At 39.2% G+C, this 19,418-nt stretch overlaps 2 protein-coding genes across 4 annotated transcripts; both read left to right on the top strand.

Moving 5' to 3' along the window:
- The first annotated feature begins 368 nt into the window (after positions 1 to 368).
- Positions 369 to 14,068, top strand: LOC308116089 (FYN-binding protein 1). 3 transcript variants are annotated; one of them, XM_080474077.1, is made up of 16 exons: positions 369 to 513; positions 5,747 to 6,314; positions 7,601 to 7,715; positions 8,108 to 8,163; positions 8,348 to 8,385; positions 9,256 to 9,293; positions 9,756 to 9,888; positions 10,294 to 10,456; positions 11,428 to 11,578; positions 11,757 to 11,773; positions 11,919 to 11,988; positions 12,162 to 12,204; positions 12,392 to 12,554; positions 12,880 to 12,913; positions 13,234 to 13,271; positions 13,402 to 14,068. In XM_080474077.1, the coding sequence occupies exons 1-16, from the start codon at positions 511 to 513 to the stop codon at positions 13,428 to 13,430; spliced, it is 1,659 nt and encodes a 552-aa protein (XP_080330203.1). In that variant the 5' UTR covers positions 369 to 510; the 3' UTR covers positions 13,431 to 14,068. The 3 variants fall into 3 exon arrangements, 2 of the variants coding, with proteins under 2 accessions (XP_080330203.1, XP_080330204.1); XM_080474078.1 differs by having other exon boundaries at positions 403 to 513; positions 5,750 to 6,314; XR_013935750.1 differs by lacking the exon at positions 11,757 to 11,773 and having other exon boundaries at positions 11,428 to 11,588.
- A 1,233-nt stretch (positions 14,069 to 15,301) lies between these two features.
- pex11g (peroxisomal biogenesis factor 11 gamma) lies at positions 15,302 to 19,417 on the top strand. Its single transcript, XM_080473827.1, has 5 exons — positions 15,302 to 15,451; positions 16,612 to 16,812; positions 17,328 to 17,506; positions 18,088 to 18,156; positions 18,302 to 19,417. The coding sequence occupies exons 1-5, from the start codon at positions 15,389 to 15,391 to the stop codon at positions 18,513 to 18,515; spliced, it is 726 nt and encodes a 241-aa protein (XP_080329953.1). The 5' UTR covers positions 15,302 to 15,388; the 3' UTR covers positions 18,516 to 19,417.
- The last annotated feature ends 1 nt before the right edge of the window (position 19,418 follows it).

Raw genomic sequence — 19,418 nt, 5'->3', positions numbered from 1 at the left:
GATATCTAAGGGCAGATAACTTTAAAGCCAGGGAAATATATGATGACTGATATTGAGATTTATATGAAGAGTGTTGATTTTGTTTGACTAGTAAAAGCAGAATCAAACATATATAATTTTGAATGACCTTTTCACCAGTTGTTGTCTCTCCATTACAGCACTGTGTGTATATAAATCTCACCTTCTGCAGTCACAAAATGAAAGAATAAAACACAACAGGACAGAAGGATTAAAAATCTGCCAGTGACACTAAAATAGTCATGAAATGTTCTATGTTTCCTCCGAAGAAGTGAAACAGACTTTTTGACCATGAGACTATTTCTGGTAGGAATCCCTTGTTGTGTCACCGTCAGTCCTCCTGCAGGCCCACACTCAGTTAGTGCAGTTCCTCATTTGGTGTGTGTTTGGTGACACAGGACATGTAGCTGCCAGTGCAGCAGCATCATTCTGGATACTGAGCATCACATGGAGCACTTTATGCATCAATAAACCACCACTAAAGCCACAAACATGGTAAGAAACTGTCCTTTACAAAGCTCTGTTCTTGCTTTTTCACATCGACCTATTAAGGACCTGTTACCAGCTCCTCCTATACCTCTTTTCTTGGGTTAGCGAGTTCACTCTAGTCATCTCATACAGCTATGTTTATAAATATTCTGGTTTTGTACACAGGCCATCAGTATATTTTATCCTTTTAACCACACTGCAGCACCTCACTTATCTTCATCATCTATATGTAACAGAGCTCAGCGAGCCACCTGTTAAAAGTGTTCCCCTGCTTTTTAATATGTCAGAGTTTCACATCCACAAGTTGTGTCAAACCTTCAGATTTTCAGTCATACGTATCGGTACTCAAAAAAGCTTGGATAATATTTTTTTCTACCCCCTCCAAAAAAAAGAAGTTTGTGTTTGAAAGATATTGTTCCTGCTGCTGTTTGATGAAAGAAAGCAGTATTACACAGCTACCACAGGTTAATGATTCACTGAGAGCGTTGGGTTGTTTCATTCCAAATATCTGATAGTGTTTAAATAGTAGACAGTCGATATTTCCTGCTCGTTTTCCATATGAATTAAGCTCTGCTTGCTTTTCAGGACTTTTCTGTTCCCCAGTGATGTGTCAGTGATGACTTTAAAAATAACTATTGATCCAAAATACTCCCACAATAAGGGTCTAAAAATAAACTACAGAAAATGTATCAACAATCAAATTATCTGAAACTCAACAATCAAACAATTAATCAGCGGCTGGATTATAATCTGCGAGAGGGAGTTATTATAACCTATCAACATTGCGAGTGAAAGTAAAATCAAATCCGTTTTAGTTTGGACTCACTGTTCATTTAACTAATCCGTTATTCGTTGATATATTTATCTTAGGGCAACAAATATATTTAACAATTGTGTATTGAAAGTGATGTTCGGACACTGAAGTCATGTCTGGGAGTCTCACTTTTTCATACGTCGTCACCAAAATTTATGAAATGACTTTTCACTGCAGTTTTTTTTTTGTCTGCAACACACCTGCACAGCCTTTTCTGAGTCTGTGTGTGTGTGTGTGTGTGTGTGTGTGTGTGTGTGTGTGTGTGTGTGTGTGTGTGTGTGTGTGTGTGTGTGTGTGTGTGTGTATTTTGTGGTGAAGAGAAAGAAAAACCTTTTGTCTGCTTCCTTTTCTAGCAGCGTTGGAGAGACGTGATGAACATGTAAAGAGTACAAGAGACACATAGAGAGATGGGGTGGGGTGGGGGTGGGGTGGGGTGGGGTGGGGGGTTGGTTTGCATGCAGAAGTTGCATCTTATTGGTGCAGAGGTGACAGCAGAGGGAGGTTTCATGGTAACAAGTGCAGGATGCTGGCTGAGGTGAGAAGCTGTGTGGTCACAAGCACTTCCTGCTGCTCTTCATTCTCTGTTTGACTTCGTTACTTCGTTACTTAGTTACTTAGTTACAGCTTCATGCAAAATCATTTTACTGTTAACACTGTTACATTGGTGTTAACATCAATATCAGAAATATGAACCCAGAACTTTCTCCGAAGTCCGTCTCAGATCAGGTCAGGTGAACGCAGTTAGTACAGATATGCAAATCATTGAGCTGAAGGGTCAGCCAAGGTTAATGGTTCTCCCCCCTAAACATCACTCACTTCAATTGATTCAGGATTCCCAAACGCCAACAGACCCTGCCCTCTGTCTGTCAGTGTCGACGCCCCATTTTCGCAACTGAATTAGAAACCCGTCTCATGATCTGTTACATTTTTCCTTGTCAAGTGCAGTATTCTCACATGGCAACTTTAATTTGGAGAGGAGTGCAGTGGTGCAAGTACATCAATAACATTTGGGGAAAATTTTACACTGAGGTGATCCCTGCCTATCTGACTTCTCATAAACTGTAAACAAGGACAACCCAATCTCCAACATTTGGACAGATTGGAAATATTTATTAGCCCCAAATCCATATAAGACTGTGTAATATGTGTGTTTTTTTTTGTTTGTTTTTTTTCCCTTTACATTCATAAAGTAATTTGTCGACTAATCTTTAAATAAAAATATAGTCCCACTTATATAAAAGTGCTTCACATGATACTGTATATTTTTATTGTTACTTAAAAAAATAAATAAAAATTGGTATGCTGTTGCTGCAGTGCTGAAGACACGGACATAGAAGAATAGATTCAAGATCTCCATGAGGGTTAAATAAAAGACTTCTTTGTTATTCAGCAGCTCCCTTTGATAGTCAAAGCAGCAGATCGTCTGCTTCCATTTCACCCTGTCCTCTGTCACTTCAACTACACCAACCATCAGTTAGTTGACCGGTGCAAAACTTTTCTTTCTGAAATGCGAACTTGAAGGTCACATGATTATGTCATGAGCCATGGTTTGCATGTGATTGCTGTTGTGATTATAAAATAACCAAATATGTGAAAGAGCACAGCTGAAGCAATGAATACCCTTTGATACTCTTTCCTGAAGTCAGAGAAATGCATCCACGGAGTTTTGAATTCAGAAATCTGCTCAGTACGGCAAAATAGTACAACGATGGCTATGTTAGAGTTTCCAAAATATTGTTGGAAGAATTGCCTGTTAGAGACGGTAGAAGGTTTACATAAGATGGTACTGAGATGTCAGCCGCGAGGTGGTGCTGTGGTCAGCTCTCTGTCCTCATAGCAAGACAGACATTGGTTCAATTACTGACCGGGGCCTTTCTGCACGGAGTTTGCATGTTCTTCCCATGTATTAATGGGCTTCCTCTAGGCACCCCGGTTTACTACCACAGTCCATAAACATGCACAAGAGGTAAAATGGTGACCCTAAAATGCCTCTATTCCGTGATTATCTCAGTCTCTCTCCTTGTCCTGTGATGGACTGATGACCTGTCCAGGGTGTATCCTGGGCTCAGGGTTTCGCCTCACATCATTTCTTGACTCTAAACTGCTCTTGTGTGCATGTGAAGGTGTGTGTTGTATACTTGAAGGCAGGATACGTCTTGAAACGGTCACCATCAGTCCCTCACAGACAAAGAAGACAAAGACAGACAACGACACACACTCACATTGACGTCTGCAGGTGAATTATTAATCACCAACTCACCTCAAATGTAAGATAACCTCACATACCTGTTTTGGGACTGTGGGAGAAAACTAGTATCAACTTATCAATGACCAAATTAAAAAAATTATCTTTTTACAGCTGAACTTCAATCTGTGATTTAGTTTTTAAATTACTATTAAATTATTATTTTTTATTTACCAGGTAGAGCTCAACATAGGAAATTAATCAGCAAACCTCTTTGACATTCCTTGAAGCCAGAAATTTGAATAAAATAGTGTGTTTCAATTCATACATAAAGATCAAGCCATGACCCCTTTTACAGAAATACAGCGTTTTATTAATTTGGTCCTAAATCTTGGTTTTATAAAAATCACTGTTCCTTTTAAGTTATGCTCTTTAGTTCTGGACACTGACTGATAAAGTTTCTTTATGAGCTTCATACATAATTTGTCGAATATTATAAACTGCTTAGTGGCGATATTTCAACGATTTCAGCTGAATGAATAATGAATTTCTTGGCTCTCTATACTTTCTCCAACTGATTATTCTTATGGTTCTTTTCTGTAAAATGAAGATGGATTTTTGTTTTTTGAGGCATTTCCCCAAACTTCAACCCAGTAGGTCAGATATGGAACAATCAGATAATTATATAACATTTGTAATGCTTTGTTATCCAATATGTCCTTTACTTTATTACAGTATTTGTTTTTGTTTTTTTGATTGTTTGTTTTTTTTAAATATTTTACTTTTGCATAATTTTTGATTTCCAGTTCAAATTCTCATCAACCAAGACACTGAAAATTTTTGTTTACCCTTACTGCATAAATTTCAATGCCATATATATATGTATATATATATATATATATATGGCAGCCTCAGCGAAGGTTCTTGTATTGACGGTGGGAAAGATTATGAGGCCGGTACCAGAGGACATGAGGGGCTCACTATGGTTCATAAAATAAAAATAAATCTGTAAGATTAGAAGGTGCAGGACCATTAAAACCTTTAAAAACCTTTAAAATAATGGGGAGCCAATGCAATGCCTTGAAAACCGGTGTCATGTGATCCTACTTTCTGGCCCTCATCAACACATGAGCAGCTGAGTTCAGCAGAAGCTGAAGGTGTCCGATGTTTTGCGTTTTGTATTATAGTCATCAATAACGACAGGAGACAAAGGCATCAGCATCTCTGTGTTGGCTCAAGAGAAAGAAATGGGCGGACTCCGGGTATTTCTAAGATGATAAAAAACGATTTTAACCACGTGCTTTATATGAGGAATAAAACTAAGCTCAGAGTCCAAAATGACGCTCAAGTTCTTTACTTGATCAAATGTTTTTAAAGACAGTGCTTGTAGTCGAGATAAATGTTTCTCTGTTGGATTTGTCCTCATTGAGATGAATTATGTTTTCTGCCATCCATGATTTAATATCGAAAATACAATTTAAAAAGTTATCAATTGATCTTGACTAGACTAGGCAATGTACAGCTGTGTGTCGTCAGCATAGCTGTGAAAATCTACACCATCTGCCTTGATGACATATACAAGTTAAAAAGAATTGGGCCTTGGGGCACAACCCATCTGATTTTCAGAATCTCTGAGGAGCATGAATCCATACAGAAATATTTTAACTTTGAAGCAGAACTTGAACCAGTTAAAAACAGTGCCAGAGAGACAAACCAGGTGTCTCAATGTATTTAAAATGATTGAGTTATCTACTGTATCAAAAGCTGCAAATAGATCCAGTAACACCAGGACTGATATCCAAACCAACACCATGCCCACCTTCTTATATAAGATGAAACAGAAATGATTGAAAATAAAGTCATTAGCTATATGCTAACAAAATAGAGTAAAGGTGTCTGATTAGTTGTAAAACAAACGGTCCCAAAATGGATTAATCCTCAATTTCGCGACCACTGAAAAATTAAGAACTGCGAAGTGATTTGTTATAATTGTTTTCTGTTTTCTGTGTTCCTTGATGTGAGAATGAGTTGGGAGTTTTACATGCAAGTGACTTCAAATCTCCGTGCGGATCAAATCTACCAGGAAACGGAGGTGTTGCAATGTGCATTCTTTCTGCATTCTGTAAAGATAGAGCAGAGGTTTGACGAGTGTGGGGGGGGCATACCCCGGTGTGCTGCTGACTTCCTGCTTCAGAAACCCAGGCGATGCAGCTGAGTTTGTGTCCCTGTGTTGTTTTCAGCAGGAGAGTGTTGATGTCAAGGCTCTGAGAGCCAGGTTCAACAACAAACACAACACCTCGGACACCAGCAGTCGGGACAGCGGCTCACCAAAATCTCCACGGCCTGGATTTGGGAGAGCCATCCTGCCAGTGCCCGGGGATGAGATCGCCAACAGACTGTCTCCCACGCCGCCTGTCCTGTCAGCTGGACCTGTCCCACTGAGGCTCCCGAAGGCCGACCACACCAAGTCTGCTTCCAGTTCTGCGGTCAGAGCGAGTGTTCAGCCAGGAGATCTCAGCAAGGTCAGGCAGACAGGGGAGTTACTGCAAAACATGATGCTGAGGCAGCAGAGGACTTCAGGAACCAAACCGGGACTGTCTCTGGCTATAGCACCTTCTCCCACCTCCACTGCTCCACTCCCACAGCAACCCCGTCAGAGGAGTGCAGGCGATGTGATCCCGCTGAAGCGGCCTCTTCCCCCTGAAGGACCGCGGCCATTAAAACCAAAACGGCCTCCTCGTGTCAACCTGGAACCTTTTCTCAGGTTCAGGCAGGGATCTGGTCTCGGTGCTACAAGAAATAGTATTGGTAAGTTTCTGCAACTTGCACAATTTCACATGGTTTGTAATGAGACTTTTTCAGAATGAATCAAATATTCTTTTTGTGGTGGTGTTTGTGATTTATTTATTTTATTCAATCTTTCAGAGTAACTCCCAAAAATAATTTAAAATGTTTCAGCCTTACATAATAATGAGTGTCACCAGACGGTGCACCAGAATTTCAAAAGAGCCAATACAACAGTCACACAAATATAATTTGCAGTCAACAACAAACAATGAACCAGATTGCCTTTGGATTAGTTGTGCATACTCGAGATGGCCTACAAATAAACACGATGAACTTGCAAATTTCACTGAGAAATTCTCCAGAATATATCAATTTCCTTTTAACTGCTTCGTTTATGAGACTCTGGTGTTATTGACACTGTGTAACTTGAATTATATTCTATCATTGATTTACTGTTTTAGAAATCATGACCTCAGATTTATGGCTTGATTTTATTTAATCTGCTGACTGTAGTCAGATTTTCCTATAGCAATATTGCAGACAGTCAATCAAACATTAAAATGCTTTCAGAAGTAAGATAAATCTTCCAATTTCTTTTGTTTTCTATAAACAAAATGCGAGGGACCAACTCAAATCCTGGTTGCAGTAGCAAGTGTATCCGGCATAAAACTCGCTGTGCTTGGCCGTTGCAGCAGCAGTGAAAACCGATGGAAAGGAAGCCGTTGAGTAGAAAAGTCATCTAAGAAAAGTTTTAACAGAGGGCCGCGATATGTCACCTTATCTGGAAATATGCTAATTAAAAAAAAGCATTAATCTAAAAACAGGTTAATTCAACATTACTAATTTAAAATATTAGCAATTGCTAAAATGTGATGTGGCCTAACCGTAATGCCACGAACAAGAAAGACCAAGACTAATAGCTATTATCGAAACAACACAGTTTCTTATTGATCTCATCAATAAACATGAGATACTTTCATTAAGTTTGCCAACTGCAGTCTGCATGTTTGCAGTTTGATCCAGCTTGTTCTCATCATCATTTGTTGAGTCTCATTTTTGGAGCACCTGTGACGTCCAGGATGGTAGAGCATATTCCCTCCAACTAACTGGTGTCCCACTAAAATTACACTATGATTGCAGTACTAAGACTTTTTTTTTTTCCCCCAATTACCAGTGAAGTAACCAAACTACTTTTCAAAGAAGTAAAAAGCAACACATTTTCAGTAACTTGAACAACACTGATTGACTTTCAGCGACTGTATTTTGTGTGTTGTTTACCTGAGCCCTTTTCGCTCCTGTTTTCTCAGCTGCCTCGTCGGGACCAGCAGACAGAAGAGCATCTTTACCAGCTGTGCTCAGTCCTCCAAAACTCCCGCAACGATTAAACAAACCAAAAACACTGCCGCACCAGATCGCCTCGGTGTGAGTGATTGCCAGTGAACAATTCTCTAAACAGAATACTATATCAAGTGACATATTTCTTACCTTTCGACCTGATTATTATGTTATTTTTGCATTCACTGCTGTGGAGACGCCAAGAAGTGAAATGTTATGAGAATAAATTTGACTTTTACTTACATTTTGAGGAAGTTAAAACTTTTCAGCATCAAGGTGTCAAAAACCATCCATGTCCCAGAGTCCTGCTATCTAATGCCGACCGGTTTCAAATGTGCAATGGAAAACAACCCCCAAAGAACCATTCTTATTATCTTGAGTTGTTTAAACATCAGACAAATGTTGCCTTTGTCATGAAACGTTTCTCTATAAATGCTCCGAGATGATCAAGGGAATCTGTCTGTGTATTTTCTTTGCAGAGACTTTGAGGACGAACAGGACCCCTATGATGATATTGCAAGCTTCGAAAAAAGTGGTAAAAAAAAAACAAACAAACATAATTTGGAATTTTATTACATTTTTCTTTTTCCGTTTTGAATAACTCAGTAAAGAAGCAGTAGTTATAATCTCATTTGCCATCTAACGTCACATGTTCAGTAAAGAAAGCTGCCAAAGTGTTCACTCACACGACAAATCTATCTGTTGTCTGATTTTTGCAGGTTCCTGCAGTGACAATAGCTCTCAGTGCTGGGACAGAGTAAGTAAAAGAAAGTGAGCTGGTTCTTTTCAGGGAGATTTGAAATAGTCTTTGCACACAAATGTGTGTGTGTGTGTGTGTGTGTGTGTGTGTGGGTGTGGTATTGGGAGCACCAGCTCTGTTTTTCAGTTAACGTGGCATGCCGTGGCTTTGAGCAACACATGAAGATTATCATACGCCCACCGACGCACGTCACATTGCCACTCACAACAGGGCAACATATCCCAATAATAAGGCAATAGAAATATTAACATGTTAACATATACAAACATTACAGCCTCAAATGAAATCCCAGTCCTTCATGGTGTCAGTTGGATCTTGGTCCAGGTTTATATGATTTCGGTTAACACCTCACACCTTCTTATCCCGAAGACCAAACTCAGCATCATGGGTGACCGGGCCTTCTGCACCGCTGCTGCCCGCCTGTGGAATTCACTTCCAGAACATCTGAGGGCTGCACAGACTGCTGATTGTTTTACAAATGAGCTAAAAACATTATTGTTTTGCAGCTCTTATTGATTTTACTGTTTTTTAAAAATGTTTTCAACTGCTGCTTTTTAGCTTATATTGTTGTTTCCAGCACTTTGACATTCACGAATGTAAAGTGCAATACAAATAACATGCATTATTATTAGTAGTTATTATTATTATGATTAGTAGTAGTAGTATTAGTAGTAGCAGCAGTAGTAGTAGAAGTAGTAGTAGTAGTTGTTTAGACCCGGGTATAGGTTATAATAGGCACCTGATTATTGTGACTCCAAAAAGCATCGCAAATAAAATCTTACTGTGGGTCACCATTGATCTGTCAAATCTGCATAAAGGTGTTATTTCCTCCTCTTTTCGATCAATACTAAACATCTGCTCTTGCAGGATGAAGCGGATGATGTGTATGAATTCATTGATGATGAGTAAGTATAAACTTTGAGCCATCCCCATAAGTCCACTACAGTACATTTGTATTTCATAAGCTGTCGGTGAGAGCGACTGCAGCTGCATGAAATAAACTGAAATAGATTACTAATCGTGCTGCTGATGATAAAATCCACTGCAACAGCCGCTGGTGAAAACCAACAAGTCATCTCAGTTCTGTGAGGTGTTGCTTTTACACGACAGTCTCGATGCTTTGAGTACTAAATGAAAATGATATTTTAAATAAAAGTCAGAGAGGGTAGAGCGGGAGAACACTATTTCATTTATTTTTCATTTGTGGGCTTATCTGTTCAAAGTTATAACCTGGGAGGTACCTGTGCTCATGCTACAGTGTAAGTTATGTGGGGCCAATAAAAATACAACTTTTGATGATATCAAGCGCAATGAAACAGTGTTTATTCTTTACGTCACTTCTGTTGGGGTTTATTGCTCCGTTAAAGGGACTCGGAGGGAGTGAACCATGTTGCAGTTGAGATGAAAAACAAGAAAGATGTAAAGAGACAACTGGAGCAGGAAAAGAAAGAGAAGACGGAGCTTAAAAAAAAACAGAACGAACTGCGAAAAAATTTCCAGGTAAAGAAGCACTGATCTATCTATCTATCTATCTATCTATCTATCTATCTATCTATCTATCTATCTATCTATCCATCCGTCCGTCCGTCCGTCCGTCCGTCCGTCCGTCCGTCCGTCCGTCCGTCCGTCCATCCATCCATCCATCCATCCATCCATCCATCCATCCATCCATCCATCTATCTATCTATCTATCTATCTATCTATCTATCTATCTATCTATCTATCTATCTATCTATCTATCCACCCGTCCATCCGTCCATCCGTCTATCTATCTATCTATCTATCTATCTATCTATCTATCTATCTATCTATCTATCTATCTATCTATCTATCTATCTATCTATCTATCTATCTATCTATCTATCTATCTATCTATCTATCTCTCAGCTTCATCTCCATGTGTAGTTGCAGGGAGAAGTCCAGGTTCTTCACACGGCCAGGGTTCGGCATGACTGGCATGGAGGAAGTAAACTGGACCTGAGTGTGCAACAAGGAGAAAGTGTAGAGATCCTCCGAGTGGAGAACAACCCCGGGGGCAAATGGCTGGCTCGCTCTCTGGCTGGAAGTTGTGAGTTTCATTCAAGAAAGAACTTTCGTATCACAGTTTGTCTTTTCTGATCTCTCTTCTAGACTTGGCTCCTGCGTCAAAGTTGCACGGAAAAACAAACAAACAAATAATGAGAATGCTTCATAATATAGACTTTACAGTTTACATGCTCCTTTCATAAAGGCGGGTTTTGTTGTGTGATTGCAGACAGAGATGACAGTCATCCAAATATCCAGCAGCACCATCATGTGCATGCAGCCATAATTACAGGGAGTTTCTATCTTCCTGTTTCTGTTATTTGTTTCAATCACGATGAGTAAATACCGGAAACTTAGAAATGGAAATCTGGATTTGGTATAATGGTTGGCTTCTCAAGACATATCAACTAACCTTGAAAAACAGGTCACCGCTTCATCGCATCGCATACAAAAAGATAATAACTGACACACAAATTCACACATGCAGGCAATCTAAAGTGATTATTCCACCCATCATCATGTGTTTAGTGTGGCTTTGGATTGTCAGAGGGAAATACTCATTGAAACTCACACAGATACATACAGAAAATTACAACTACACAGATTTGCTTTTATTTTAATTCATTACTTATACATATTCTAAATTTTAACCATCCCAGTCTAAAGGTACTTGGTGAAGTTAAAAAAAAAAAAAAAAAAAAGGTTCTTTACAATGCAATTATTGTGCCAACAGGTGTGCACAATATATATAAAAATCAAGAGCTTCGACTCAGGTTCATCCTGTTTCTTCCAACAGTCTGAACAGAACAGAACAGAACAGAAAAAGATAAATAAAAAAACCTGTGCTGCGCTGTGATCGGTAAACTGGTAGATGGACGAGATCATGAGCTTAAGAAGCCTTAAACTATGTTGGTGTGGTTTTGTTAAGAGGTTTCGCTCTGTGTGTATCCTGATGGTTATGAGGCGACGCTGTAAAACTCAGTGACTGACGTCCTCATTGTGCTTTCCTTGCAGATGGATACATCAGCATCACATGTGTGGATATCGATTATGAAGCCATTAAAAGATATAATTTGCTCCCGTCAAAAAGAATAGACACATATCCTTTACCTCCACCACCTCCAGACCCCCCAAAACAATTTAAGTTGGAGTCTAACAGAAACAGGTACAGGCCAGTAAATTGCATTTTAACACCAACTCACCTTTTCTTCTGAAGAAGTTTAAACCTTGTATAAGTGGGGGTTTTTTTTCTCCTCCATTAGTTTGGTTAAACTGCTTTTTCAGTTTCATTTACCTGTTTCAGCTGACAAGTTTTTGTATGTCTCTTTTTTTTTGTTTTGCAGTTCAATTGTCGATGATGGTAAGTAGCTGGTTCTAAGTGTTTTTGATTTTGTACATATTTTCCTCCTCGACTGACGACTGCTTTTAGCCTTTTGTGTCAATGGATGTTAGGACTTGACGTATCGGGTCGACTCAGCATCACTGAATTTTGTATTTCTCTTCAGACAACTATGATGACGTTCAGCCGATACCTGACGATTTCCCTCTGCCACCTCCACCGCCACCAGAAATCTGGTAAATGTTCTCTTCTCGTTCTGTAAAATACGTAGTGTGGCTTTGCTGTGTGAGGACAGCCGATTCCGCCTCAGGAGAATCAAAAGTTTGTGTCTCTGATGGGTTTTTATGAACTCCGTGAAACAGCTTGAACTAATAATTCATGCACTAATAATCCTCCAACTGTTTTCCAGCATTGATCCCAAATTGGAGAAAGAGCTTCGAAAGAAGTTTAAGGTAAACCATCCTCACATTTTCACACAGATATCTAATTGTCAACAAGTAGTAGTGTCATCTCCACAGTTAGACGTTGATCCTCCAAACTGTTTTCCCACTATGAAATGGTATGAATAAAAAAAGATAAGGTCGTCTCTTCTTGATAATATCTGTGACATTGAGCCCTGTGATGTTGGTTGTGTCCCAGTATGACGGACCGATCACGGTGCTGCACACCATGATGGTGGATCCCAACTGTGTCATTAAGAAACCTGGAGGGAAGGATCTGCACGTCACTCAGGGAGAAGTGGTGGATGTCATCCAGCTCACCAACGACAAGAAGGTTCTGTGTCGCAACAGCCTCGGAAAATGTACGTGAGCTCCTTGCAACTCTCTGCAATTCTGTCCTGTGCATATTATATTACGTACGAGCCATAATGATGTGTGTGTTTGCGTGTGTGTGTGTGTGTGTGTGTGTGTGTGTGTGTGTGTGTGTGTGTGTGTGTGTGTGTGTGTGTGTGTGTGTAAGTGAGCTACCTCTTGATGTACAGGAATAAAGCACTGCACACATAGAATACATACAGAATATTTTTAAATAATCTAAAGCTGCCAGACGGGGTTTTAAGTTTATTAAATAGAAATGTATCAATTTGATGAAGAATATGATTGAATGTGTTTTTCCCTTCCCTCTCACAGACGGCTATGTGTTCAGATCCTATCTCCTCACAATGTAAGTGAATCCACCTTAATTCATATGAAACTCTTTCAATTAGTTAGCTTCAACTCATATTAATCATACTTCAATTAGATAAATATCGGTTTGTAAATGTTAAATTAATCTTGAACTTACACAATTCTTATTATTTTTGTTTTATTTTATAATGGCATGTTGTGAAATGTATTCAACAAAATTAGCAGATATTCAGTGATTCAGTGTTCATATCCCCCTGTGGGTCCCTGACCTCCACCATTGCTCCAAACAATAGTGTGAATACGATTAAAATGGTTAAATATAAAGTATAATATAAAGTATACTTTCTTTGTTTGCAGGGAAGGAGACATTTATGATGACGTTGACTATACAGTTGGTGAGTATTTTTTTGTGTTCTGTAATGAAATCCACACAAAATGTCCTTTCAACTGAAACATTCCCTTTATGTTTGTCTTTTCCCTAAATTCGTTTTGTATGAATTTTCTGCTTTGTCTTTTGTGTTTCAGATGTTTACGACAATGATGCCCCATACTGATCCTTGGATGAATCACTCAATCACAGAGAACGGAAAAACTGTATGAAGAAAGCATAACTTAAGCTATGTAAGAAAAAACTGAAAATTAATTCACAATGAAGTCTCCAAAATCTAGATCGTATAGAGGGACTGTAAACCTTTGTGCAGTGTGAGGCTGGATATTTATACTCAGCTGTAAAACTAAGAAAAGCTCAAACTCAATGCAATCAAACTGACATTATCATCACACACACACACACACACACACACACGCACACACACACACACACACACACACACACACACACACACACACACACACACACACACACACACACACACACACACACACACACACACACACACACACACACACACACACACACACACACACACACACACAGATATATCTTGTGCTGGAATTAACTGACATGTCATCATTGTTGTTTATTAAACTGCCTGTATAGAAAATAAAATAAATACACTATCAAAGTTGCATTTTATATTTCCCAGGCCCAGGAGATAATTTGACATACATATTTTTCTGTCCCGAGTTGTCTTTCTTTTCTTTCTTTCTTTGTTTCTTTCTTTTTTTTTTAATCTTTCACAAATTTGTTTCGGGTTTCAAAATGTTTTAAAAATCAATTAAATGATGTGTGAAAATGAATTGGTCCTACCTGAGCTGTGTTTCATCGCCCTCTTGGTTGATGATGACTGCAGGGATACAGCAGCACTGCTGGAGGCGGACATGTTGGTTGTTATCATGTGAACACAGTAAACTGGGAAGTGGAACCTTATTACAGTAACACAGTAGAAGCAGAAGTCCTGGTATCTGTTAAGAATAAAAATTAAACAACAACAACTTGAAAGTGCTTTAAAACATCATTCAAACATTTTATCTTGGGGTCATCAAAGTTTCTCTTTTCTCTGAACTTGCCCAAACTTGCTTTGGGTATTCAGGAGGCTTTATAAATTTCATGAAAGTCCCTAGAACGTGTTGTTTTTCAAAGAGAGTTTCAATATATATTTAAATTGTCTGGTAAATAGCAAATGGAGTTCACTTAATAGTGCTTTTCAGCTGCTTGAGCAGTTCCAAAGCGCTTTACATCGTTAAACACATTCACACACAGCAATGGAAGCAGCTGCCATGCTTGGTGCTCAGTCCATCTACTGGGTTTCAGGTTCAGTGTCTTGCTCAGGGACACTTCGGCATGTGGACAGACAAAGGTGGAGAATCGAACCTGCAACCTACAAATTGGGAGATGACTGCTCTACCAACCGAGAATACTTAGAATTCAGAGGTACTCCGCTGTGCCAAGAGGCTGCCCTGTGCTCAGAAATAGCTGGTGAAAATAAAATGTCCAACAAATAAGCAATGAGCAGCGTTCCATCTAATCTGCATGCAAAGTACAGACACTGCTCAGAAAAAGTTCCTTTTTAAAATGTTGTCAAACCAACGTCTTTGTGACACATATGTGTGTTCACATAATTACTTTGAAAATAACAGTGACATATATTTTTTTCTGGATAACAAAGACTATCATCATTATCATTTTTTCATTTTCATGTACGACTTGATTAGAGAACTTGCCTCATAACAGGAAGTTTGCGGCTTCAAATTTTAGTAAATCATAGTTATAAAGCATCTTTAATTAATTCTGAGAATAATTAAAGATATTTTCTTTTCTTCCTTTTAAAATCAAAACATGGTAAAACAGTAAGGCAGCAGCAGACTGTGCACCAGGGCAGCAGTAATAGTAATAGCCTATAGGGGGCAGCAGTAAGCTGTCTCTGCATCATGGCAGCAGTAACAGGAGAACAGCCTGTAGGGGGCAGCAGCAGATTGTTTGTGTATCAGGGCAGCAGCATGGAGGAGTAGAGGAAGCTCTTCTTCCTGTTATAAAGTCCAGCTGAGAGCTGAAACTCTTCATCCTGGAAATGTTTTCCACACATTAAGGATTATTCAGCCCGGAGCAGACATGCAGCAGCCTGTGGAGTCTCTGGTCCGCCTGCTGGAGTCCTACAGAGGCAGAGATAAAGTTGTGAGTATTGATGAGCCGCAGCATTTGTCACTATAGTAAACAAAGGACTTAATACTACCTAATGTATTGTAGTGCAGCTTCACCAGCTACAAGTTCACTGGACAAAAAAAACAACCACCTAAGTTTGTAAGATATGCCATAAGAAACACCACACACTTTTTGGACTTGTAATTAATTACTTTTGTGTTGCTCTGTGCAGTTCTTACATAAATATAATACTGTGACAATCATGTTAAACACAGTCTATTATTCACTGGTTTCTGTGGAGAATGGTCCTGACCAGCTTGTTCTTTGCTATACACATAATCATTTGGACTTTTGAAATGATGAAAAGCATTGGTAGAAATTACTTGCAGATTTTGTTTATAATTTTCAAACAAGGCATTTAATGTTAATTGATAGCCTTTAACTGTATGCAAACTCTGTGACCACCTTTGGACTTATTTGGTAAAAAAAAACAATTAATCAATATGTTGAAATCTCTTGTGAACATTTGTCAGGTAGCACTGGACAATATATTCATCCTATTTTGTATTTTGTTAAGAGACTTGATGTCACATTTCCTAACACCTGATGTGGCATTATGTCGCACTACCAGCCTCATTTTATGGCCAAATCAAAGTATACATGCTGCTAAACATCCTGAACGAGCAGACTGTAGGTCTTTGTATGGAAAAGAGCGCACACACATGGAAAAAAGAGTTGCGTGTTTAGATGTTGCCAATATTATTCACTCTAGTTTACATTTACCGGCACAGCATAGTTTGCTTACTGCAGTCATTATATGCTTGAGTTGTTCCAGATAACCTCATATTTTTTATTTGCTGAGGATCTCTGTTTATCCAGGATGCAGCGGTGGCCTTCATATTGTGTTCGACTTTAACAAATTCATCATCAAGGTTTGGAAAATATGATTTTGAGGGTGGCATTACAATTACTCTAATTGTTTATTATTAATATTTTGTGAGGTTTGAGCATATGAGTTTCCTCATATGCTTCAGAGTATTGATGTAGATAAATAGGTTTGAATGGAGTTTTCCAACAGTTATCTTAGCAAGGCTGTTTTAAAAGATCAGTTTACAATTAAAAAGACAAAGACGACTCCTAAAACCACTCCAGTTTGGAGTTAAGTGTTAATTTTGATGTGTTTTTCTTTGCAGATCAGGACGGTCTGTTATGGCTCTCAGCTGGTTGGAGGCGCCCTCTCCAGGAGGGTAGAATTGAAAGGATCGTCGTCCCAGCAGCTCGGAAAAAGTCTGCTGCTGTTTTCTGCTCAGCTCAGCCACTGCCGGACGGTGCTGAGGCTGTTCGACGATCTGTCCATGCTGGCCTACTCACACAGCTACGGGCTTGGATCTGGGGTGATATACAAAGAAGCAGTTCACTTCTCAAGTTTGATCTCATTGGAAAAGTTTGATGTGAAAGATAATTAAGATAGAACCATAACTACTTTTGTTTGGATTAAACAGAACCAGGTCACAAATCAGCTCATATGAGCTTTCACACTGTCGGACTGATTGTTTTTGGGGGGCACGTTTATGAGACAAAACTATCTTCGACAAGAAAACAGTGAATATGGAACAAGAATGAAAAAGATGCTTTAAACAGTATTCATCACTGTTCATGTAAATAAACAGATATTAAGCATCTATAGGAATATATATATATATATATATATATATACTGTAAATAGAAACATGACTACAGTCACATCACTGGTTACTTACAACTTGCTTTCCCTGTAAAAACTCAATCATTAAGTAAAATAACCACCCAGGTATGATGGGAAAATCAATTTCTGTTTCACAATGCTTTGGTGTTATCACATTAACTACAGCCATTAATGTCGTTGTTATTGTTGCTCATTTTACAAAAGGAGGAGGATGCTGGTGTTCGCTGGATATCAGTACTGAACAATGTGGCAGACCAGCTCTACTACCCCTGTGAACACGTTGCGTGGGCCGCGGACGCTGAGCTCATCAGTGTGAAGTCTGATAAATGGTGGCTGTTCAGCACCGTGCTGTGGGGAACCTCGCTGATACTGGGCATCCTCAGGTATCTGTCCTTATACTGCTCCAGTCAATCTAATCGATGGACCATTGTCCTCCGCTTATCTGGGGCCGGGTCGCGGAGGCAGCAGTCTAAGCAGGGTTGCCCAGACTTCCCTCGCCCCAGACACTTCCTCCAGCTCTTCTGGTGGGACTCCAAGGCGTTCCCAGGCCAGCTGAGAGACATAGTCCCTCTAGTGTGTCCTAGGTCTGCCCCGAGGCCTCCTACCGGAGGGACATGCCCGGAAGACCTCCGTAGGAAAGCGTCCGGGGGGCATATAGATACAGACACAAGGGGTTGAGGACCAAAAATAATGGGGTCCTCACTCTGTTTTCATATTACAGTATATTACTTTATCTCATATTGACGAACTTGTGAAACCTTTTATGAATGTAGAAAATAATTACCAATTTGAACTAACATCACTTCTCATTCCCATTAATTCCCCCAATTGTGACAAGCAGAAAGCTGACAAATAACCCCATGAGTGTCCTCGACCACTGGTTGGCTTCATTTCTGAAGTGCTAAGTTTTACATTTTTATTACAACGATTTGAAATGAATTATGTGAATTTATTCGCCCCTCAGATCACTCAGAGTTTTGCTGCTACTGAAGAAGAAGCTGAGGAAAAGTGAAAGGGATGACGGACGTAGCAGGTATTTTGTTTCCTTCACATTTTGGATTGATGGGAGTTGATGTAGAGAGGGATGTTTTTGTTATGATACATCAGGTCAAAACATGGCAGTAAAATGTCAGAAATGACCGGTACACGTGGTACCCTGTGCTTTTTTTTCCCTGCAGTCGCTCTCGGCTCTTCAGACAGATGCAACTGGAGATCCTCTCCATCTTTAGCAGGATGGCTGACCTGGGCAATGCCATCCACTGGATGCCGCCTGGCTTTCTGTGGGCCGGACGTTTTCCCAGCTGGCTGGTGGGTCTGCTGGGCACCACCTCCTCTCTGATTGATTTGATCCGGATGAATGCCACTAGCAGTACAGAGTCTTCATCACAGTGAGGATGAAAAGTGATGCTTTGATCTGTGCTCAATGAATAGGGGATACTACAAAAGATTCAGAGTAGATCTTTGATTTGATCAGTCAGACTTTAGACACGAATTACAATTTGTATGAAGTATGAAACATCTATGAGGTGATAATTATTTGGGACTTTTGAGTATTGTAAACGATTCAGTTAAATATATTAGTAGACGTTCATCCATATGCTCCAAAAGATGCAACGGAAAATCAAAATCCACTGGCTTTTTATGTACATTAGGATACTCAAGTGATCAGACAATGGGAGTAAAAATTTTACTCCAACATTCAATAATCAGGTGTTCGTAACATTCAGATCCCTTTTAACCAATTCAAGCCTTGATAACTCAGTAACTACATGGGTTTTCCAGACTGGGAGGCTTAACAAGACAAGAAACTTAAACTGACACCATGTCACACAGGCTGAAGTGACATGGTGCATAAAGCACTGTAAAGAGGTTTTTTTTTTTTTTTTTATACCCCTTTTTGGGAGTTGTGGAATGTCATTTTGATGAAATGAAACATAATGTCATGTCACCCTTAAACATCCGGATTTTATAATTTTATGCTGGAATTACATAAAAATTGTGTTGGAGACACACTTCTTTCAGACTCAATGATGGATCCGTCCTCTTCAAAAAGCTGTGATATTACTGTCATTCCTCATTATGATTGTTCAGACTGGTTGAAACATTCAGTGTCCTTGAGCTACTGACAAGCAGACGTTTTATACTCTCAACACTGTAATAGGTGAAGTTAGCTGCAGTTTGATTTTCATGTAATAAGTCTGTCCTAGTAGTAAAACTGATATGTAATTATTTTTCAATTGTTGTGAAAAAAATGTGTAATATAAATACAGTTTATTAAAGTTGTTTTAATTTTGC

This window comes from Lipophrys pholis (genome assembly GCF_963383615.2).
Source record: "Lipophrys pholis genome assembly, chromosome: 10".
Classification (NCBI taxonomy): domain Eukaryota; kingdom Metazoa; phylum Chordata; class Actinopteri; order Blenniiformes; family Blenniidae; genus Lipophrys; species Lipophrys pholis.
This window is presented reverse-complemented; position numbering and strand designations above follow the sequence as displayed.